Source organism: Staurois parvus, unplaced genomic scaffold, assembly GCF_062004578.1.
Source record: "Staurois parvus isolate SC_StPar_1 unplaced genomic scaffold, SC_StPar_1.0 ptg000420l, whole genome shotgun sequence".
Taxonomy (NCBI): Eukaryota; Metazoa; Chordata; class Amphibia; order Anura; family Ranidae; genus Staurois; species Staurois parvus.
Genome location: NW_028318216.1, coordinates 4,351,716 through 4,376,502, shown reverse-complemented (window position 1 = coordinate 4,376,502; position 24,787 = coordinate 4,351,716). Strand labels below are relative to the sequence as shown.

Here is a 24,787-nt window from a genome sequence, read left to right as displayed (position 1 = left end):
CTCTGAACAGCTTAGCTCAGACTGGATGAGGACAAGAGGCCAGAGTAAGCAGAGTGATGGCTGCTCTTCCATTGTCCATTCATAGACTGGGGGAAATCACACACAAAAAAAACAAAACTCTTTCCATACTTTGCGGGAACATATACTGGCCTTGTGAGCTCATTCCTATTAACTTTTTTTATTGACCAGGTTGGTAAAACCCTGGCCAAGTGGCAACCCTAATACTGGATTGGATGCATAGATTTATAAATCATTTGGCAGGTAAAAGAGTTCACATATATGTAAAGGGTATGTGTTTATCTATTTACCTGGAGTTTAGATTTAGTTGCAAGTCAAATTATAATAGATAATACATTTGATCATTCTAGAACAGGATATATGCTCTATTGTAAACTCTATACATTTTGTGACCCTATTCGACACCCAAAACCATTTGCCATTGACAATATGTGCACTAGGCAAAAAACAGTGCACTAAGTTAGAAAAGTCACATATATCAAGGAGACTGCAAGTATTAATGGGATTTATATATATTGCATAGTTGGAGAATTAATTATATCCTTTGAAAACTGAATATGCTGGAGATGGAAAGTTTTTATACCATTTTTTTCACAACATAGGAGGAGTGATTTATACAAACAGCTGGCATGATGTTTAGAAAAGTAGTATAAGTGGTTGCTAGTTAAATTTTGGGTGCAATACAGTCCTTTAGTATGATTGCTCTAATTTAAAAGTGTTCATATTATTAATATTTGTATCCTGTTTTTGCCAAGAATTTGCATAACTCTACATGCACACCTAATTATAACAATCACCAAGCACAGTGGGTCACAGATATACATTCCAGTAGGGGAATGGACATCAGGTTATTGCCTTTATCATTTGTCAACAAGTCGCTTCTCCTTTTGAATTGTGTAATTTGTATTTTTTTTATACAGCTCACTATGTGAAAGTCCACACTTCTTTATACTTAGTACTAAGTGAGGATTAGAATGAAGAAAACACATTTACAACACTGATCATTGTGTCAATATACATATCCTCTAATTAGAAAACTCAAAGTTGTATCAATTTATGAACACCATTCAATCATAAAACATGAGCCACACTATTAAAACCACATTATTTTAATTAGGCAACCTCTGCTGAGCTTCACTATTGCTGAATATCTGTCTGGAGAAAATATAGTTCCCAAATGTTTGCTGTTCACAATACAGTTAAGTAATGAATACACATGTTCAAAGAGCCACAAGTTGGAAACTATTGATTTAGATTTACATTTAAAAAGAACTCTTTAATCTGTATTGAAGAATAGTACACCAACTACAGTTGCACTGTGCATTATATTTTACAGTATATTACACTGATTTTTGTCCTGTGTAGCCAGTAAAAGGAGCTGTGAGTACAAATATGTATTGTGCCCAATTCTTGGTGATAGACTGCTCTAGGCTTCTCCTGAATTGCTTGAATGTACGCAGGAAGTCCTGTTCATTTTGCTATGTGGCTCATTGCCTCTTTGGCAATAGAATTACAGTTAAACCCCTTTAGAGATGAAGCGACCAATTGTGATAAATTTACAATGCCATGACTACCATGCAGTGCAACGCAAAAGGACACTAGCCAGCTGATGATGAAGTGTTTGCTAAGTACTATGTCTCTTTGCTTTGCACTGCATGATAGGCATGTCATAAAACATATATTATCTGTACACACAGTCTTAAATAAACTCTTTAAATAAGGAAATACAAAATTTACAAATTTACAAGACACCAGCTCCACATAAAAGTCTACTATCTACACCCACATTCTGACACTACCATGCCCTCATATTTGAACTTGTAAGTGACTACTCCTGCATCAAGATACAGTATGGATATAGGATCCAGTTTTGTTGCAACACAACAAGCTTTGGATGCTTTCTGAGAGTTCTTCATGTGGATCAGAGTTTGCACAATTGCATGTTTTGTGGGTGTAACATTTTCAGTTAAGGGGTATGAGCAGACCCCTCGGCATTCATAGGCTTCATATCCTGCTGGTGCAATGATCCACGAGTCCCATCCAATTTCCTTAAAGTCAATGTAGAGTGAGGTCTTCCTGCAGGTATTACCTTTTGCATTTCTTCGAATGCGGGAACTGGCATCATAAATAATGTTAGACCTCATCTGCAACAAAGACTCCTCGCTAGGCATGTTACCTATGCCACCAAATTCTCCATTCTCTTGGTCTAAAGCTTGCTCATGATTGATCATGTCATTCAGTTCCTCCTTTTCTTCCTTCTTTTCACTACTCTGATCATCTGAAAAAACCACAAGCAATGGCTCATGTTTACTTTCCGGTTTCACATCTATGTCCAGTTTACCTTCTCCAGCATCTTCTAGGTCAATGTCTGGATTTTGTAAGTGTACTTCCAGCATTCGAGTTGTAAATTCTGACCTGCTCCAACGTCGGACAACCTCAGTAATATCAAGCATCTCCCATGCACTGCTTGCTTTGTAAACCAGTCTAGAGGCCAGTTCCACATCATTCCTTGTGCCCTCTTCACCCCCATGTATCTCATAAATAGTGACTTTTGTGCCCACTCCATCATATGGAACCCTGTCTCTTGGGACCAGTATGTAAAGCTTAAGCTCAGCCATTACTATTGCTTCATGGTGAGGGATAGATACGTTGAAAAGTAAAGGGTATTTTTTCACTTCTGGGACATCACTGTATGGCATAGACAGATCTAATAAAGAAACAAATAACATTAGAATGAAGAAGTATACAAATACAATCAGTTCATATTCTAAGTTCATCATATAACAATCTTAAACCTGGTCAGTAATAACTTTTTTTCTCACTCTGTTTTTTGTTCATAGTTCAATATACCATAATAAATAAAGAGGATATGCAAATGCTACCAATGTTTTGTTTAGGAATTTCTAAAAACAGTCACTTTAGTCAGAGACAGATCATCCACAAGGTAATCTAGGCAAAAGCTTAGTGCCCAATGGATGCCCTGGGAGCCCATCTACAACTTTCATGCTCCTGCATCAAACTAGGGAGAATAAAAATTGATCAAAGCTGCACATGACACTTCACTAGGAAGGATGCATTCCTAGGCAGTTGGTCTCTGACAATGCAAATGGGCAGATTCTTTGTGCCTATATTAATCATTATGAATGAAAATTGAAGGAATAGGAGTCCTAAGTATCTACAATGCCTAAGGCCAAAGTCTGCCTTAATCCACCTCTACTTTGAGAGCAGGGGCGGACTGACAACTCATGGGGCCCCTGGGTAATAGGGGATCATGGGGCCCCTGTGTCCTTGCCCAAACTCAAGAAAGCCTATGAAAAAGGTACCAGGGGCATCTCATGGGGCCCCTTACTGACCCAGGGCCCACGGGCGGTGCCCGAGTTTCCAAATGGTCAGTCCGCCCCTGTTTGAGAGTATATTTTATTAGAAATACAATGAAGGTTGAGGATGATTTTTGATAACAGGATTGTTCTGTAAAATTAAAGACTAGTTTAAAGTACAGCGTAATACAGTGAAAGTGCAAGATTTGAATATGGAAATGACAGATCTATTTAAGCAGCTGCAAGTTGCTTAGTCTAAACACTGGCAACAGAATTTTGCTATTTTTTCTGAATTCCTAGAGTATTTCCAAGTTTTTATGATTTGACCCTTGTTTCACAAAAGCAGGCAATTGCAGTATAAATGGCATATTGTACTTCCTCACAATAAATGAAATTCATATCAGCTATAAATGTTTACTTTGGTTTTAGGTTACAAAAATATGTAGGTTTCCCCCTTCCCAGCAGCAATTACTGTTTCCAAAGTAGCAATGTTGGTGCATTTGGATTGGCTCAGAGCTAAAATTTAGGGTCGGGGAGAGAGTCCCCACCTTTGGTGCATACACAGCGCCATCTTTCCTTACTTCTGATAAGCACACCAGGTGAAAAGAGAGTTAGTACTGTATGTAATGCTTGGACGTGGGATGTTCAGTGCCCCTGTTTTGTTCTCTGCATGAGCAAACTGAAGAGTTACTTAAAGGTAAACAGTGCTATAATTGGAAATACTCAATACTTTCCTGGTAACATTTCATAATGAAGGATCTAGAATGTAATGTAAGAAAAAAAACTATATATCAATAAACATATCATTACTGAGTATATTGTTTCACTGTTGACATGGGCATTATAAAGGTAGATACACAGGTCAATGGGCGCATTAAGCCATACAGAGCAAACTGTGGGCTTATCTCCTTGCCCTGGACAAACAGTTGCCATGTATAGTTGTCCACTGTAATGAATGGCACCATGCTGGTATGTGCCATGCTTGCATAAACACACGTCAGTGCATGAATACCTGGATGTTGTTTGATTCCAAGGATTTATGTGTAAACAGCATGGAAAATGTGTAAACAGCACGGAAAAGCATATATGATTGCCCTGAATACAAGATGCATATTCAAGCAACAAATTGGACACGCTATGATAAGGTACATTACCTAACATGTTGATCATTGTTTTACAATACTGCTGCGTTTCTATTAATCATAACTATAAACTTGTGCTTCATACAAAATAATAAAGTGCTATACATTACTAATGTTTTACCTAACAGTCCTGTATTCCCTCCCAGCATTGCCCTTCACCCAGCACTTCCTAGCTTTTGCTAAGAGCAGGTGCCCTGAAATAGCCCATCTGAAGAGCAAGGTCTGCTTAGCGTCTGTTCACACTGCCCCAGCCCAGCCCCGTGCTGATAGCACCTTTCCTGCCTGGGAACTTGTGCGCTCTACATTCGCACACTTGTTTGAAGTGGGAGAATATATGTATTGGCAACATATGGTGCTTTGGTTTCAACTGAACCATCTGCAGCATTGACAGAGTGCCACATATTATGCACTGATGAAACTCCTAGCTAACAACGTAATTTTTGGATTTCTAAATCTTACTCTTATTGTCCAGATAATCTAGAACAGTTACACATATGTTATATATTATTTAGAGCATAGGTTCTCAAACCTGTCCTCACCAAAATTGCATGGCTTATAGTTCTCTTCATGATGCACAGGAAAAATAGCTATTTAGTTCAATCAGCAATCAATCCACCTGTTTCTCTTAGAGGAAAAAACAAAATACAGTATACTATTGCCCATCTTGGGAGTCAGCTTGAACAACCATGATTTAAATGGCACCCTATAGATGATAAATTCTGAGGGTGACCATCTTGGGTGAGAAGCTTAATGTTTGTAACAGAGTGCCAATTTATTCACCATGCTCAGTTTCACTGCCTCCCTCCATCAGCAGCTTGGAGAGGCCTACCCTGATAAAGCAGAGGTAGTTGGGCAAGTGATTTGCACCCAGGTGAGAAGCCTTCCACTGTAAGAACCAGTGTTCGAGCAGCCAAGCTGGAACTTAATAGCATAAAAGGCCCAACTACTGCAGGGAATCCCTTTGTGACTGTTACCAGAGTACTCTAGTTCAAGTTGGGTGGCACTTCATACTTGGGCCTTGGTTCCCTCCCGTTTATTCCCCTGTACTTCTAGAGCTACCCTGGTCTTCACTATGAGGGATACTGTCTATGTGAATAATTGCAAGTAGCTGTGTTCTGTTTCACTAGAGTAATGATTTTCAGCTAGGCTTTCTGTTATCTCTGAGTCTTACAGGCACTATACTATACAGCCACATGTTACCCTGACTGAGCCACAGAATTTGTAAAGATTCTATGTCTGTGCAGCTTTCATATGTGTGTTCAGCTTGATTTTGAAATAGGATGTCTAACAGAGTATACAGGGTGAACAACGTAGGTGTGATGGTCAAGTGTCCATAACTTTTTGCCATATAGTGTACAAAATAAATGTTGAAATCTAACTCCAGCCAACATGATTAATTTCTGTTTGCATAGTTAGGGTAGGAGTTAGACCCTTTCTCAGGATTTTATTACTATTCTTGTTCCTGTTGAAGAGTTTTCTCTCCAGTTCCTGCCAGAAGGAAATGCTGGGAAATCATTAACTGGGACACCAACAAAGCAAGGGTAATATTTTGACAGTATTTTTATTGCTAATAATGCTTCCCTGTCCAGTTGGTGCCATCACACATCCAATTTCTTCTGCAAGTATTGGGCAGGAAAATGTTCCCACAGGCAGAAAATAACCTGAAATTTAAACGTTTGTCTACTCTATCCAAAACTTAGAAAAAAAAAACCTTTTTGACTGGAGTTAGGCTTTTTAAGGATAACTATACTTTTGTGTAAATATCCTTTAAGCTAACTCCTGAGCTCCCCTTTTTATTGACCTTTCCACACTCATGCGAGATCCATACTAGTGTATGCAGTCTATAGGGAGCCGCGCAGCCACCGCTCAAACTCACGGATTGATCCCTTGCTTCTTCTGTGCATGTATTTTAAAAAACCCAGTTATTGCTAATGGGACTAGTGTGCCTCACAACAGGAATCTATACAACTTTATTCTGCAAATGTGTAGAAGAAGCAAGAGCCCAATTAGAGAGTTTGCAGCACTGGCTATGCAGCTTCCCATGGGACCTACAGCATGTATCTAGAAGGAACTTTGAACATGGACAGGTGTGTGTGAGACTGTGTAGGGGAGAGGGGGATAAACTGGGATGGGGGTAATATAAAGGATAACGATACAAAAGTTTAGTTATCCTTTAAATGAAGCTGGGGCACAGAATTGAATACACTTATGTATAATAGGTGATGTTACCTTTTGCATGTAAGTATACAAACAGTGTATAAACTTTGTGTCATGCTGGTACTAATAGAAAACAAGTGATTTTCAGGCAGTGTTTACTGGTGACGTGAAAGGAAGGTTCTCAGGTGATAGGACTACCTTCATGTATTCCCATAATTAACGTGCTTACGAAGCATACAAACATTAACTAAAGTACACTGAATGACTAACAAGGTATTAATTACAGTCCAGCTAGAGGCTGAATGTAGAGGGGCCCTGGTGTGGTAATTGTTTGCTTATTCCCAGGCTCTGTCACAGTCCAATGCTATCCATCTAAACAGAAGGGCAGGACTTCATAGCAGGATCATGTCTACATGTGATCTTGAGTTTTCAGCTGCTGTATGAGCATTGTGGATCAGCACTGATTACTAAAGGTGAAAGGCTGGGTGGAAATCAAAATGTTACCATTTATATTTCATTTAGTGGGACCATGATGATTAAGAGATGATAAACATACAGTATATGGCTTCAGATCAGAGTTAGCAAATAAGGTGAGTGAAAGGTTTCTGTTTTTGGTCTAAAAGGTCTTAATGAGAAAACGTTATCTTTTCCTTGAAGCAGAAATCCGGGAAAACATTTTTTTTTGCCCGTTTAGTGGGGCTGTGCTGGCACTGCACAGTTAAATGCTCGTTTTGTACTAGGGGAGAGGACACCGAAGATATACTCACCTGACTCAGAGATCCTCCCCGCACAAGACCAGTCCTTTCGGCTTCTGCCCCCATGGTCGAGCAGTCTTGTAAATGGACTGTTCTTGAAAAATAGTTTTTTTGTTGTTAAATGTTTAAGTGGAACTAACTTCCCTATCCTTTTCAGCCAAGGAAGCTGCCATCTTAGCATCTGTTTGATCTGCAGTTGCCATGATGCTGCACATGGTCAGTTATGACACAAGCCATTCAATGGCTTGACATTTCGGTTAAGAGCAGAAGCAACTGTAACTGTTATCTTTCACAGCATGCCTTAAAGGCTAGGTTCACCTTTTATAAAATAATAATAAATGCATAAATCTTTTTGCAGGTAAAAAAGTGCATTTATTGTTTTTTAGCTCTGTAAGGCATTGCACCCTTGATCAACAGGCTACTGCAGACTCTCAGTACAATGTCTGCCCATACCTCCTGTATGAGTAGACAGTTATTGAATTGCAGGAAGAATCAATGAACTACAAGAATGCTCACTAGTTCATTAAGAACTAAAAGCTGTCAGCCTCAGTGTCTGACAGTAGTTGTAGTTGATTCATTCACAGAACTCTGTGAATAAATGCTGCGGTCATGTGGGTAGAGCTCAGTGATTTAGGCAGCCCATATAAGATTCATTTTTTAAAAAAATCATCCAGGAGATTGAATGAGAAAAACTGTTTCCGTTTCCAGTGTGGATGGGGGGAATCCTCCATGCATAGAATTTGTGCTTGTGGAATTACAGGTTTGTAGCAATAATTAATCTTTACTACAAAATCACTTGTCTGACGTCAGTGTTAGCAGATGGTTTAGTGTAGGAATTATTTTAAGACTTGATGTCACTTAAAGGAGCTTCAGGGTTTGCACTTATTCTTCGTGCCAGCAGCTTGTGTTAGAAACTACCAGTCCTGAGCTCTTAGCAGCAAACACTAATGTACCATTTAACATATTGAATTTGGCATTTGCTGGCTTATTAGATCTACAATGACTGGCTAATGATTAATTGTTAATAGGCACCTTTACTCAGTGGTGTATTTAGTTCTTGTGCTGCCCTAGACAACACTAAAATGGGGAGCCCCCCTCTCACCCCCTAACCACCCCCAGCACTCATGCATCTTCCGCAGATCTCTTTTTTATGAAAAATTTGTATCTTATCACTTTATCAAGGAATGCTTTAATTCTTTATTATAGAAGAAAACTAATCTGTTTCCAGCCCAAAGTAAAATAATAAAGCAGAAGTGTTTGGTTTTAAGATGAAGGAAGCTTGCAAACCACATCTAGGTCTATTTTTTCCAAACTACTCTACAGGCTCAACCTATAGTCTATTTTTTTACTTTCAGGAACGCAGGTGGATTAACCACAGATCCTTAAGGAGAGCCTCTGAACATTTTCTTTTGGTAATGCCATAAGATAGGTCTGAGAAAAATCTGTCTTATACACACTTAGGTTGAAGAATCTGTAACTTTTAGGGATGCTGGAGCCACAGTATACTATAATATTAATACACTACCTCTTATAGTATGATGGGCAAACTAATTTTTAATTAAATTTTAGCTAGATTGAAGCAGACCAGCTACCTGGCTTCTATGCTCAATGCCATCAATCAATATATCCTATAAATTACACTAATGTACCCCTTTTTCCACTGGCTGTTAAGAGCTGGAATTAAAAAAAAATGTAGCTGCAGTTACAGGGTTGGACTGATGATATACACACATTTTCAAAGAAAACAGAGCATTCTGAGTCGGTGATTAGTGATTTTACTAATACTTAATGCAAGCAATGTTATTTTCATACTCCTTTAACTCTTTCCTAAAACAGTTACATTCAAGGCATGCCTCTGGGGATAACTGTCACAGTGGCTACTGTGCCAATGTCAGTTCTCAACTGTCCAACCTACACATGCTTCCCTGAAGTGGGGCTGCGCCCATTTTGCAAATTTTATCTGCTTGTTTAGCCTAGGGAACCATAAAGGTACTTTTACGTACCTGATCCTCTACTCCCCGATAGACATTGCTTCCCCATGCTTTGTAGTGGACTATCCCTCAGTGCTCTCACATCCAGTGCAGGGCTATGGACCCTGCATTGGTCTTGATTACACCAATGGACCTTTGTCTGCCATAGCATAGGGGAGAAGAGGCTGCAGGGATCAGCATAGCAGAGCAGATGAACCTGAAGGAGTGTAGGATTAGGTAAGCAAATATTCATTTCCAAATCCCCTAGACAGCAATGAGAAATGAACCCATAAAGTGCATGGAAATATTTTAGGCTTCCTAGAGTTCAGCTTCAAGCCCTCAAATGGTTGGTGTCATAACTGATCACATGTTCAGCACCATGGTAGCTGTAGATATAAACAGAGGCTAAGACAGCATATTCCTTAGTTCTGCTTTAAGGAAAGGACTATATTAAACTCATTGGTCTAATTTCACAAGTTATTTCAAGTATTAACTCCAACCTAAGACAGTCTGTTTTCAGCCATGTGACTGTAATTTACAAATTGAATTGGACTTGGCCTGAAAAAAACTGTAATTTATTTGAAAATAAGGACACTTATCCTGGTGTATTAGCTTTGGGAATTGAGACTTTTCTATTCTAATTGGCTAATGCATTGTGGCCATAGAAATAACATTTACCCTGCAAGCAGTGTATGGAAACACTGGCAATATGTAATGTAACTTTATAACCCGAGTTTTCAAAATATCTGCAAATATAATGTACTTATATATTTTGGTGATAACCTTTGTGTATCTAGAAACTCTTTCAGGATAATTAAGAAGATGACTAATGTTTTTTTCTGTGTAACTACAGAAGGAAAATATAAAATAATGAATAGGTTTACACAAAATATATTCGTCACAGCTAGAAGATTCTTCACAAAGATAATTAATTCGATTGGTGTATAAGAATTCTCCAGTTTATCAGAAATCGGTCATTAAAAAGCAATGGGAAGAATTAAGAATAGATGAAAATAGCCTAATATTTGTAATGTACCAGGAAAACATTTTTCTCCAGTTTCCCAGCGGAAAATGACAAAATCCACAGACTGTCCTGGATCCTTTCCATAGGAGGAGGTGATGGGGTTTGCCAGATATGACCCAGTGAAAGCATTCTATTATAGTCCCTTATGTATGAAAAAGCAGGCAATAAAAAGGGAAATACAAAATGTGCAGGAAATAGCTAAACATTGCATATTTTTATTATGATAAATATATCCTATTTTTTAGGGCATTGCCTACTTGTTCATACTATATCGGAGGCATCTTCAATTAACTATAAAATTTGCAAAGAGTTTCAGTTATATGTTCTGGAAGCTGAGAATGTAATTTAACTAATGACTTCATAGGCTAAGTTGTAGCTAACGTTTAGTGGGATCTAAACACGATTGGGATGGGCAGTCTCTATAATGGGAACAAACAAAAGTGTATCCTCTAGCAGTAGGTTTCCAGACCAAGTTTCATCCAATAGTGAGTATCACGTGCCAGAATGTATTAAATGAAGCCACTGCTAATACAAATGGCATTATAATCCAACAGAATATTCTATAACTGTTACAGGAGACTTTGTGGAAATACTGGCTGAATGCTGCAGTCTGGTTTTCTGTTTTCCAAAGTCCAATAAAGAGTTTTTTAATGAACTGCAATAAATGTGGGTTGTCAGCTGTGTAGAACCTGAATTTGATGGTGTATCTAATGCTATTCTATTTCGTTTTGGATAGAGTGTGGAAGGGTTAGAACCCCCTGTCAGATTTATACTGCTGTCTGTGCCCCTGCTGGAGAGAATTGCTCTCTCTATCTGTCCTGGTATCCAGCATCTCTGTGACTGAAAGTAAGGGAAAATTTTAAATTGTTGAGTTGCTGGAATTGGAAAAGAACTATAGGGGAAATATTCTAATGGGGACACTTGTTCCAATAAGAGTACTTCCCATCCTTTAATGAGATCTTCTCTCACATCCTGTTGTGTATTAAGATATTAAGAGAGGGAAAAAAGGAAAACCTCCCTAGTGAGACATAGACAGCAAAAAAAGCATTCTAACTATTCCATGATCTATCAAAAAAGATTTGACTTCAATTATACTTTCACTTCCATAGGGATGGAATTAATGCACATTACTGGCAAATGCAACATCAGAACTCCATCTATATCCATAACAACCTTCCAGTAAAGATAGAGTCAAAGTTCTAGGTAAATGTTTTTATTTCCTAATGTCTGAGTTTCAAAGGGGACTCTAGGGGAGCAGAAGCCATGCAACCCCACCAGTTTTACACCACTGATTGGACGCTTAAAGGTCAGGGACATTTTAAGCCAAAAAAATAATCACTCTAATGAGATTTTGTGGGCAAAGAAATGGACGTATGATGATAATGAACAATATTTATCGAGTGTACTTTTTCAGAATGTATAGCCCGCTGGGAAAAAGGCAAGTTTTAAACATAATTAAACACAGACGTCTTGCCTGTATATTGTACATTTACAGATTTATTCTGGGGGAAAGCCAGATTGGCTGTGTAAAACACCCTTTGTGTTCTAGAGGGGGCTGTGGAACTCTGGATAATATGTTACCACCCTCAAGCTTCGTATGGTCAGACCAATAAACTGACAGAACTGGATAGCATGTATCATAGACATCCTACTTATTGGCCTCATTCTTCCTGTTGTGCAACAGGAAGGACAGAAGGATTATCAAGCTTGTTTAATGTGTTTATATATTTTATAAAACTCTCAAAGATTTAATACCCTAATCCATCAAAGAATTAACATTATTTCTACGTTATATTTCATAGGGAATTGAAAAAGTTACATGTTTTTATGGCTGCAGACTGTTCACAGTGACCATTGAACTGTGATTTCACTACACCTGCATTACATTTTGTTTACCTGCCAGTTGCCTACTTGCTTTAATGGTAATTTCCTGCCTGGCAGCCTGCCTGGTCACTAAAGATAATGTTTATTACAATTTAATGTTCAATACACACTGTTGTATTTAAGTCACGCTTAAACACTGCATAGTACATTTGGCTAACTTTGATACTAGGTAAATTATGCATTACTTCATAGTTTAAAGTACAGATTTACTTAGATTTACTAAAAGAACTGAGAACTTTCACAAAATAAATTTGTTTTATAGTGACCCATGGCAAGAACTCTACATGCTTATAAAGTAGATCAATATTTTTTTAAAGCTAAAAGCTACCACATAAAATCAGCAAAATAAATGATACCAAAACCAGTATCAGTGTAACAACGCTTGCCTTAATATAAATATTTTATATTTAAAAACATGTATGGATAATTTATAAGTTAAATCAGACATGAGAACTTATATCATATTGTTCACAAATGTGTGAGGACTTGAAAGTGTTGGACTTTGTATATATAATAATGTTTGTGAGAACTAGTGAACTCTTGCTCACTTGTTCAACCTGTAAATGGATGTTCTTAGTTTCTTTGATGTGTTTACTGAGCGGAAGTATAATGTGTGTACAGTATATCTATGTATAACAAAGGCTTCCTATATGGTATCGTAAATTCAGCATCTTAAATGTTTTCTCCCTTTTGCAGTGGTTCAACATAATTTTAGATCAGCGATGGTGATCACTTAGCAAGTGACCTTTCAGGAGAAACTTTGAACGTGACTTTGTGTTACAATTACCCCACTATCCTGTAACCTCCTGCAAGAACTTTAGGTGAGGCCTTTCCCACAACAGAATGAATTTTATGTGAGTCTGGAGAGAGATGACTTGATATTGGAGATGAGAAGCAGCTGGAACTATTGTATAAAGTCTCTGATAGTTTAAAGGTTTCGTTTTTGTGAGCAAATAAATTGTGAAATGGTTGGAAGGTTGCAGATATTCTTCTTTCGTGTCTCTATTCAAGCTGAGCGGGAGACACAGACAGGATCTTACATACACAAGCCAACTAAGTTTAACTCTTGTTGTGCAGTTTTCAGAGTATGTTTTAGCATGAATTGCTGCTCAAAGATGTGATGGGTCTACTCAGAAAAGAAGTGTAATCATGCCAGCTGTAGCATGATTTGTTCTAAAGATAAATATATTAATTGGCTTTTCCAGTTGGATGTAAAATATATAAAATTTGTTCTTATGCTTCATTGGTGCACTTTAATAATGCAATCAGACATATATAAATGTTGTATGAAGGCTTCATGCTTGACTACCAAGTGCATTACCAACACTCTTACCTTAGGGTTATATATAACTAGCTCTTTCTGTCAATGCATCTGTAAATATATTCCTTATTATCTGTGCCATACTGATTATTAGAGATCTAATTATTTCTGCATCCAGTAATGCCATGTAGTATTAGAAAAACTGTACATATCTATACTCAGAACATCATGTTGGCACTGAATAAAGATAATAAGAATAATGGCTTTCAACAGAATGACAAATGTATTCTCACCATAATATGAAATTTAAAATAAAATAGAACAATTACAATAGAACTAGATTGTTCAAATTTGTTAAACTGTCAGGTTTCGTGTAAATGTAAACAGAAAAACATCTGATGTCATGCTGTTGGGGTAAGTAACCTGATCTGCCTAGCTAGCCCACACATTTCCAAATGCAACCTCTCAAGAAACTCCTGGTGGGCGTGCATGGCAGTCCTGCCTTCTAGAATTAGAAATAAGTTAGGCGGAAACCTTCTATACCTTAATGTACAAAATGAACTGTCTGCCTTCTTGAGACAGAAGAGTGAAGATTTGAAATATTGTTCAGAATCTTGACCATAAAATATTATCTACCGATGCAAATTATGCACCAAACCAGCTATCCTGCACCGCGTAGAGGTTTACAATGCATTTCTGCTGGCAAGCATGTAAGGCAAGAAAAAAAATAAACCCACAAAAACTTATCCCCAACATCTTACCTTCATTTTTGAAACTCCGCACAATGTTGGCTGAAGGCATGGTGGTTCTGTCCATTGCAAATTTGTTGTAGAGCTCCAGCATGTACTCTGGTGGCTCCACCTTGACAGGTGCCTGCACTGGAATCCCGGAGAGGTTGAGGGTCTTCAAGAAGTCATCTTTCATAGTTTCCAGCAGAGAGTTGAGATCGACCCCATCCTGCTCAGAAAGAACTTCATCATATAAAGGCAAGTCATCGTCCAAGCCCATGATAGGACTAGTTGTCACGCATTGCACCAGTAAGCTCAGGGCCACAAATGCCCGCACAGAGATGGGATCCATGCTCAGAGATTGCTGCTGCTCAAGATTAATCTCAGCTGCCAGTGGTGTCCGGTGTGTCTGTTTTACTCTCTCGAGAGGACACTGCTTTTGTCATCTGGAGTTGACAAGTATGGAAACACTCGTCTGTAACTTGTGACCATTCTCTCTCACACATACACTCTCCTTGCTCTTTTTCTCTCTCTCCCTCCCTCTCTTTTCTCTTTTCAAAAAGCCAGGTTTCACTAATTTGATAACATGTCCCTACAGCATCCCTGCTTCTCTTATCTCCCACACTAGAAGCGTCTCACCAGATTTTGCTGCTATCTCAGAATCCCTCTTTTCCTAATGAGCATTTTGTAAACATTTCCATATTCTGACACTGCCTGTGAGATAGGCCAATTTTTCTCTCTCCGCTAAAGAGAAAAAAAAAAAAAAGTTTGCCCTTGTTCTGCAGCTAAACTTCCCTGTTGAAGTCTGCCAAAGTTTCCCTCTGAGAAGTTTTATGTGATTTTTAGCTAGCATGCAAGAAGCATGTATAGGCTCTGAGTGAATGAATGCATTTCTTCCAGGACAACATTTACATTGCTGCTAGAAACCAGTTGTGAAAGAGAATACATTAAAGCTTTTTTTTCATGTATCTTCCTAGCATGAAGGATGGGAAACATTTTTTGTCTTAACTGTAATATTATGGAGGTCACAACCTTATTGAGGAATACATGGGCCTGCAAGTAATTTTCAGCAAATGAGACCTTTTATATGATGGATTTTCAGCAAATGAGATTCTTGTTATATGACTGAATATATTTGTTGGTGAGAAAGACAACTCCCTTAGTGGTGAGCCCTCTTTAGCATGGAGTCCACAGTCTTTCCCATATGTCAGGCTCTACTCTTTCAGCAAGGTGTTTGTAATATTTGTGGCCTAAATCCTTCGGTATTACTAAGGAAATATATATAGGAATCTGAGCCAAGTCCAGTCATTTTCGTAAGTCAAAATATTTTTTCAAGGGTTGTCCTAGATAAATTAGGATTGCACACCTGCTTTTGGTTTCGACAGGTGTTACCTGAAAGGTTCACTTCAGTCCAGCATGGTTCTTCATTTTATGGGGTGGCAAATAGCCTTATATATTTGACTAGCCCTATACAGATCAAAATTGGCAGTCCAGCCAGTAACATGATGCGGTGAGCATCAGTCACTACCATGACAGGTAATATGTACCATCTTGATGTTTGTAATTGTTGGCTAGGAGCATGTATGGAGTCCTGGTAATCTGTCAGATGTTGAGTGCAAAGATTGGATGCAGCATACCTGTCTCCTGTGTCCTGACTTCCACCGGTTTTACACATCCAACATGCTTAGAAAGAACAGCTGAAGGATGTAGACTGGTATATTTTACAGTTATTAACTCTACAGAATTTCCAGGCGTGATGTTATTGGACTCATAATTCTATAAATAGAAAATTATAAAAAATAGTACATCCACTTGCGTAACTGGCAGCCCAAAATGTAACCTTGGCAAAATATTGGACAGTTTAAGGCTAACTTTGAATGTAATTAGAAATGGACAAACACAGAACAGATGTAGATTAGGAATTTTTAAATCTATATATGGGAGATGCTTTTAAGATTTTACTTATTTCCAAGAATTTTGTGCTGAGAGTAATATGAAGGCTGACACTGCTGTCCTCTCTTCTAAAAATGCCAGTTACCTGGCAGCCACGCCAACCCACTCCTTTTTTTCTGTTTTTTTTTCCCAGCAGTATGTTTCTTATTAAACATGATGACTGATCAAGTGATTATGAGAGGCCCTCGCACTCAGGAAGCAGGAAGAATTTAGAATCTATCTGGTTAATTTACTAAAGTCAAATAGGCTGTTCACTTTGTAGGAGATATTGCACTTTGCTAAGGAATTCTCTCCAGAGCTGATTGAATGTGGTGACATTTCACTGTGCAAAAATAACTAAACAAATACAAAGAAATAAAAAACAACATTTTTGTTTGCACACAATTGGATGATGGTAGTCAGCAGAGTTGAATCACATTTACTATACTCTGGGGAAAATTTCCTTTCAAAGTGCAACTGCACATGCAAAATAAACAGCCTATTTGATCTTAGTAAATCAACCCCTAAGTGTCAAAAAAATGGGGCATAAGACTGCTAAAATCCTTGTGGTGTATATAACTGACCTGGAGAGCATTGTTTTTTAATCATCAAAAAAAGTACACCAGCCATTTCCAGAACTATGCAAGAATATAAACAATTAGGCTTTAATGAAGATGCACGCAGAAGGCAGGATTCTATTATGAAAAAAAATTAATTCCACCATCCACATCTATTCCTTCAAGCTGAGCTATTGTATTCTGACAGTGGCGAGACTTCTCAGCTGTCGGATTATACTGATCAGAGCTGCCAGATATAGCCAACAGTGCTGATCATGCAGCAAATATCTGACAGGGCAGTTGTACAGAAGTCGATTGGTAGATTGACTTCTGTTCAACCACCTTGCCCATACATAGATCAACCATGTTAACTCTGGGTTTTAATTACCTTTAAATAGTTTGTACCAAATTGGTCCAAACAAATTAGTTGCTTCACTAACACCTGCACGGCCTGTAAGCGCTGTATGAACTGTATTTAGAGAAAGCATTGTATTTATTAATAAAATACAAGGCATCCTTTGAATGGCAGTGCAGCACTCAGCTTGACTCATTTTTGTTTCAGGAACAGGATGGGAATGCTCCGTTCCGCTGCTGGAATAGTGTATGTAGCTACAATATTTGTACCAAATAGTGTAAACAATGCAGCGCTACAAATCATGAAATGTGCAAAGACAAAATGATCATTGAATAAAAAATAAACCATATAATAATAATAAATAATATAAAAGTCCAAACAATTATCTTCTATATATGGTGTTCCCTTCCTCCTGTGATCACTAAGCGCTCCAATCACAAATGTGCACAATTCCTCCACCTGATATCTGCTCACCTCCAGCAGTGTGACCTCACATACTATTATGTTTGGTCTAACTGCACTTTTGGTCCCATAGTGGACACTGAGGATCAACTTGATGGATAATAGCTGTTAACATCTCACTCAGAAAACATCTCTCACCATCAATTTACCTCATAAATGAAAACAAAGCTTCACATGAACAAAACGTAAAAGCTTTTATTTTCACTACACATATCCAAATGCACACTCACATGTAAGAGGTGCCTAACCGCACCAAGTATGGAAAACCTCTAATGATACTACACAATTTGAAGTCAGCGGTGTACCCTCCATCTACATCATCATTTCAGATACAAATCGTGTAACACAACTGAGATAAGGGCCATCAGCTAGATTATCAGAGTGTCTTCCAATCTGGATCCATATGAAAGGATGTGTACTACTGCTGTAATGATCGTCGGCTCCGTGTTGCATCGTGATGTCATCCAAAAGCTCCTCCCCGACGCTCTTCATCACTCGACACGTGACTTTTTCAAGGGGATCTAATTGGGCCGTCCGACGCTAATATGAGAGAGGGATATATGTTATAGCAGCTGCAACACGATCAATAATATATGTTTTCACGTTCACTAGTTTTTATCCATAGAAGCGCGCAAGATTTCGTTCTAATTACATGTATGCTATACACAGTTTAAACATTGCTGACAGGGAGCGCAGGTGTTAGTGAAGCAAATAGTTCAGTTGGACGAGCGTGGTCCAAACAAGCTATTTAATGTTAATTAAAACTTATAGTTAAGCTTTAAGTTTACTTTGACTTAGCCTGATGCTTTAGATTGAGTCAAGAGCCATAGGTCACCTGAATGTTATAAGTATTGCCCTGTCAGTTGCCTGACATCACACACTTGGGTAGATTTACTAAAACGGTTCACTCAAAATCTGGTGTATCTGTGTATGGTAGCCAATCACCTTCTAACTTCAGCTTGTTCAATTAAGCTTTTTTTTTTAAAGAAATATTTATTGGATTTTATTATTTTACATAATAATAAAGATCAAACAAATCGACGTGGGAAAACATATCACTGCATCAGAAAGATAGCAGTCATTGACAATTTGTGGGGAACATGACGAGAGAGGTTCATATTGGTTGATAGATAGATAGCCCATGAAATGGTATAAAGAACCTTAGAGATGTTGCAAAACTGTGATGAGCGCTAGGTGGTTGTGTAGCTAGGACAAGAAGTGGCTAAAATATAGCGATAGTGTATTATGACAGGGTGTGAATATTGTTTCTGCAGCTCAAAGGTGCAATGACATGCTGGCTGGTATCCTCTATATATGTGGTGTTTAGTAAATATCCGTAAGGATGAATTGTGGGGAAGAAAAAAGCTAGGTGAGAAGGAGTAGAGAGGAACCAGGAAGAAGGAAGAAGAGAACCATATATGAAATAAAGAGAGGGGGGAGGGGAAGGGGAGGGGGTGCTAGCAGCCCCCCGGAAAACTATTGAGAGCAGTAGGTGGCGAGTGAGAAAGAACAAGCAGCAGATAGGGTATACAGATGTTGTCTTTTGAAATATGCTATATGGGAGCAGGCTATGGCCTTAAGTACCGGGTGTCAAATGAGCACTTGAAGAATGAACATAATTGTGTGTGACAGGTTGTATAGGGACATATGAGTGTACGGAGCTGTAATTCTCAGGTAGTAAATGCAAGGATGTCATAAACATAGCGAGAGGTAGTTCAGATGTAAACATCAGCAAGAAAATACATCCTACATATGCAATCTATATGTAGTACAGTTTCATGTAGAATTAGTATGTCAACTAACAATTCTAGAGTAGGAAAAAATGTTGATCAGGCATGGAAAATGTTCCGGTAATATAAAGGTACCATTTTTGAATGTAAGACTCAGCTCTGCAGGTGCTGGGTGAGGATATTAGATTGAGCCTGTCCAGACAGAGAAGATAGTTGAGATCTTGTTTCATGTCCGATATGGTAGGTGGTGAATTTGAGACCCATTTTTTAAAATAGCTCTTCTCACAACCAGTAGACAAGTAGACAACCATGGTTTGTTTTTCCTGATAGATGAAATCTGTGCAGGAGAGGTGCCTGCAGACGTTTGTTCAAGGTTGCTGAAGAGCAGAAGTAGTGGGTCTTCAGACATTTGGATATTGGTGAAAAAAACCGTAAAGCTGGTTACTTGGTCCCAAAAGTTGGATATAGGGGGGCAGAGCCAGAATCTGTGCTGTAATGATGGCATGTAACATCCGCAGAGCGGGCAGATGGACATAGAGAGGTTGATCCTCGACTAGGCGCAGGGTATGTATGCACGATGCATGATATTGAGCTGTTGTTCACACCACAACTCATTTGAGTTACAAGCACATGTGGTGTTAAATCCCGTTAATATTTGTTTGGCTGTGAAAGCGTTACAAAAGTCTTTGACCCAAGAGATTGCTGATGAAGAAGTTTCCAAAGGTTTCTCATAATGCATATTTAATGGAGTATAGATGTTTGACATTTTGTATTTCTGAGTCTGTACTAAGGTGTCTATTAGTGAGTTGTGGAACCTAGTGGTTTTAATTGGAGCAATTGAATTTACGAAGTTCAGAACTTGTAGAATATATAACAGGTGGTAGGAAAGTAGGTTGAAGCTCCTCAAAGTATGGTGTAGAGACATGGGAGAGAGGAAAAGAAGAATTGTTATGAATAGGGAGGTAACGAGATAACCATGGGGAAACCCCTAACTTGCGTCTGACTTCTTTCCATGTTATGAGAGTGTCACATATAAGTGAGTTATGTTTTAAGTATGATGGAAGTGAGTTTACATTGGAATGCAATAAGGTCGTTAGGGTGTATGGATGGACCATAGCAGTTTCAAGTTGATAGTTTGAATATTTTGACGAATGGGTCAGCCAGTCTAAGCAAATGCGTAGTAGACAGGAAAGGTTATAAATTCGTATATTGGGTAGTCCAGATTCCCCTCGCTCCGTGGAAGAATTAGTTTGTGTAGAGCGATGCGTGAGTGTTGGCCTTTCCACAGAAAATTGGAAATTGCTCTATTTAATTTTGTCATATCGCCATGTCTAAGCCGGAGTGGGATGGTCTGTAGAGGATATTATTATTATTATACAGTATTTATAAAGCGCCAATAGTTCGCTCAGCGCTGTACATTACAAAGGGGAACAGAACATGTGACAGAACAACAATACAATGCAAAACATGAGGGTATCGAGGGCCCTGCTCTTTTGAGCTTACAATCTAGGAGGGAGGGGATGGTGGTACAGGAGGAGATAGCTGTGGGGGATGGGGTGGTAGGAAGAGTGGAGGAAGTCGGCAAGTTAGCAGGGGGTTGGGTAGGCTTCCCTGAAGAGGTGGGTTTTCAGGGTGTGCCTGAAAGGAGAAGAGAGTAGGTGATAATCTGAAGGGTTGGGGCAGGGAGTTCCAGAGGATGGGTGACACCCTGGAGAAGTCCTGGAGGCGGGCATGGGAGGAGGAGAACAGGGAACTAGAGAGAAGGAGGTCTTGTGAGGAGCTGAGTGTGCGTGCTGGGTGGTACTTGGATGTTAGGTCAGTGTTGTAATTTGGGGCAGTATGGTGGACGGCTTTGTACGTCAGTGTTAGGATTTTGAATTTTATCCGTTGAGCAATCGGAAGCCAGTGGAGGGACTGGCAGAGGGCAGTGGCGGAAATGGAGCTGTTGGAAAGGTGAATGAGTCTGGCAGCCGTATTCAGGATCGACTGAAGCGGGGATAGCCAGCGGCGAGGCAGGCCAGTAAGGAAGGAGTTACAGTAATCGAGTCGTGATATGATGATGGAGCGGATGAGCTGTTTAGTGGTTTCTGGGGTTAGGAACGTGCGTATTTTGGCGATGTTGCAGAGGTGGAGTCTGCACGAGCTTGTTAAAGATTGGACTTGGGGCTGGAAGGATAGGTTGGAGTACAGAATGACACCAAGTACTCTGGCCTGCAGGGCGGGTTTGATGGTGGCGTTTTTGGATGTGATGGAGAAGTCAATGGGGGGTGGTGTGCGGGCTGGGGGGAAGACAAGAAACTCGGTTTTGGAGAGGTTCAGTTTAAGGAAGTGGAGCGACATCCAGTCTGATATGTCGCTCAGTAGGTGTGTGATTCAGGCGGAGACTGAGGTGGTGAGGTGGGGGGTTGAGAGATAGATTTGTGTGTCGTCGGCATATAGGTGGTAGTTGAAGCCGTGAGAGTGTATGAGTTGGCCAAGGGAGGAGGTGTAGATGGAGAAGAGAAGGGGCCCGAGGACGGAGCCTTGAGGGACCCCAACAGAGAGGGGGAGTGAGGGGGAGATGGTAGCATTATAGGTAACGCTGAAAGAGCGTTGTGACAGGTAGGATGAGAGCCAGGAGAGAGCAGAATCTCTGAGGCCAAGGGAGTGTAGTTTTTTGAGGAGGAGGGGGAGGTCGACTTTGTCGAAGGCTGCAGAGAGGTCAAGGAGTAGGAGCACTGAATAGTGGCCATTAGCTTTGGCGGTTAGCATGCCGTTGGAGAGTTTAAGTAAGGCAGTTTCATTGGAGTGTAGGGGACGGAAGCCGGACTGTAGGGGACCAAGGAGGTTGTTGTCGTTGAGGTGAGAGCTTAGGCGGGTGTAGACTAGGCGCTCGAGGAGTTTGGATGTAAATGGGAGCAGGGAGATGGGTCTGAGGATATAAAAGTTTTGGGAAGCTTACCATATTGAAGAGGTCTTCCAAGGAGCGATAATGGCAGATCTTTCCACATCTCCAATTCTCCTATAATTTTATCTATTGTTGGTGTGAAATTTAGCGTGTATAAAGACGAGGCGAGTTTCCCTATCTTTATACCAAGATATGTGATATGGTTTTTGGCAAGTTTAAAAAGCGGGTTCTGTGTCCAAGTGGAGGGATGAGCATGGTATAAAGGGAGTATTTCGCTTTTGGAAAAGTTTAAGCAGAGGCCCTAGCAGTGGAGAAATTCACAGCATGTATCGCGAATATAGGGTATTTCTAGTGTCGGATTGGAAGTAAAGATTAATATATTGTCTGCGAATAACGCAATACGCAAATCTTGTTGACCTATTTGAATTCCATGAACTTGGAATTTGAATAGTAGGAAGCAGGCTAGTGGTTGCAGGGCTAGATTATAAAGTAAAGGGGAAAGAGGACAACCTCGTCTTGTCCCCTTGTGAAGATGGATGGGGTTAGATGTGCAACCTGCCTCTATGACTTGAGGCGTCATTTTGGAGTACATCACTTGAATCAAATGTATGAAGGGGCCCGCAAAGCCAAATTTCTGTAACGCTAAATGAAGCCACGTGAGGTTTACATTGTCAAATGCCTTCTCGGCATCAGGGGATATGATTGCTAGATCTTGAAGTGGGTTGTGTTTGGCATGATTTTAAACTGTTAGGACGTTGTGTATATTTGTGGTGGCCGAACGTCTCTGAATGAATCCCGCTTGGGAAGGGTGGATAAGGGAGGGTAGAATAGTAGCCAGTCTGTTTGCTATTATTTTAGTATTTTTGCATCTAGATTTAGGAGGGAGATCGGCCAGTATGAGCCCGGTTCAGTGGGGTCTTTACCCTTTTTTGCTATCAATTTGATATGGGCTTGGAAGCCCGACGGGATGTAATCGACTCTGTTCTGAATTGTTTAAAAAAACGATTGTAGGGTCAGGGTGAGGATTTTGGCATAAGCATATCCTTTTGGCATATCCTCGAGGACATCTCTTAAAAAAATGGTTTAGTTGGGGAGTTTGAAGCATATATGCTAGTAAGGACTAGAACATTGGTGCCTAGTTTAATGTGAAATGTGGCGAAACACCCAGCATTGTCTGCTTCAGTGGATATGATTTCAGGGGTGAGTCGTTTGTGTATGAGCACTCCTGCTTTGTTGTTGAGCAAAGGGGAGCAAACTACCTAACCCACCCATAGTTTTTTCATGCTGGCAAAATCCGATTGAGTCAGGTGGGTTTCTTGGACTAATGCCATATCTGTTTTTAGTCGCTTGAGATGGCAAAGTTTTTGCCATGCGTTTATGAAGTGATCTTAGGCCTTTTACATTCCACGAAAGTACAGTATGTGTGTCATAGTGTTGTAGGTGTTGAGATGTGTGTAAAGGTGTAAGGAACATAGGTATGGGGTAGGATTCTACCTGCCTCTACGCTAGCTGCTGGCATAGGTTGGGTGGGATAAAGTTCCTGGGGCGGTTGAAGTTCTCTGGGGAAGTAAGAGAAAGTGGATAAGTAGGAGAGTAGAGGAATAAGCATCTGCCCAACAGGGGCCCGACAAGTGAACAAAATATACAGCAAACCATAACAGTAGTCTGGACTTCACGTTTTTCCGCATGATACTCCTATATACCAGCGTAAACGGATATGTTAAGAATTGAACCTGAGGTGGGGTTGTGTTGGTGTTGAAGACGAGGTCCTCCCCTTGTTTAAATAAGGCAATTTAGGCCGGGATCTAAAAATCCCATTTACCTGTGCCGGTATGAAGGTCGGAGTATGGATGATCTTACCCATACAGAGACATAGCAGAAATTGGTTTGGGTCTACATGACCCTTTAGAGCAACATATAAAGTATACAACATTTCAACATGTGATAATAATTAGAGATGAGCGAAGAAATGAAAAATTCGATTCGACTGATTCGGCGAATTCGTGGACAATATTCGATTCGAGTCGAATAAATTCGCTGTGAATTTAACTTAAAAAAGGGTGTTTCTAGGCTTCAGAGAGACTTAATATTAGTGCAGAACACTGTACCTTTAATTTAAATGCCCTTGGAGTCTGCTGGGGAAGAGAAATAATACTGTCTGTCAGTATGACATGCAGATGAGTGCCGTCGATCTTAGAATCACTGCACACTTCACTCCTTTGGCCAGTCACGGGGCCAAAACCAGTGTTTGGAGCCACAGTGTGGCGGTGGAGGCAGCAGCAATGGGAGGCCATACAGCAACCTATGACAAAATGGAAACCAGCAGGAGCGTGAGGAGACCTGAAAGTGGCACATGGCAGAGTGGGAGCAATGGGAGGCGGTACAGGGACCCAGGTCACACTATGGGCCCAGCAGCAGCGTGACCAGGCGGTACGGGGGCCCATGGCCGATATGGGGCTTGGTGGCACCTATGGAAGGCCTGTAATCTGCCAGCAACCTATGACAAAATGGACAACCGCAGGAGTGTGAGGAGATTTCAAAGTGGCACATGGCAGAGTGGAAGCAATGGGAGGCCGTACAGGGACCCAGGTCACACTGTGGGACCAGC

The 24,787-nt window shown here is 39.9% G+C and overlaps 1 protein-coding gene and 1 long non-coding RNA gene across 2 annotated transcripts in view; both read right to left on the bottom strand.

Moving 5' to 3' along the window:
• Positions 1-1,109: 1,109 nt before the first annotated feature.
• BMP10 (bone morphogenetic protein 10) lies at positions 1,110-14,726 on the bottom strand. The gene is made up of 2 exons (XM_089687165.1): positions 14,290-14,726; positions 1,110-2,725 (listed from the first exon to the last, which is right to left on the bottom strand). Exons 1-2 carry the CDS (start codon positions 14,606-14,608, stop codon positions 1,791-1,793), a joined length of 1,254 nt encoding a protein of 417 aa, XP_089543291.1. The 5' UTR covers positions 14,609-14,726; the 3' UTR covers positions 1,110-1,790.
• Positions 14,727-17,737: 3,011 nt separating this feature from the next.
• Positions 17,738-24,787, bottom strand: part of LOC149454720 (uncharacterized) — a 55,447-nt gene continuing 48,397 nt past the window's right edge. The window contains exon 2 of the long non-coding RNA XR_016314173.1: positions 17,738-18,102. This is a non-coding gene — a long non-coding RNA (uncharacterized LOC149454720). The remainder of the gene's footprint in view (positions 18,103-24,787) is intronic.

Coding starts and splice junctions, on each gene's coding strand:
- BMP10 (XM_089687165.1), bottom strand. CDS start 14,608: ATGGATCCCATCTCTGTGCGGGCATTTGTGGCCCTGAGCTTACTGGTG. Junction 2,726..14,289: donor GCGGAGTTTCAAAAATGAAG/GTAAGATGTTGG, acceptor TTTCTTTATTAG/ATCTGTCTATGCCATACAGT.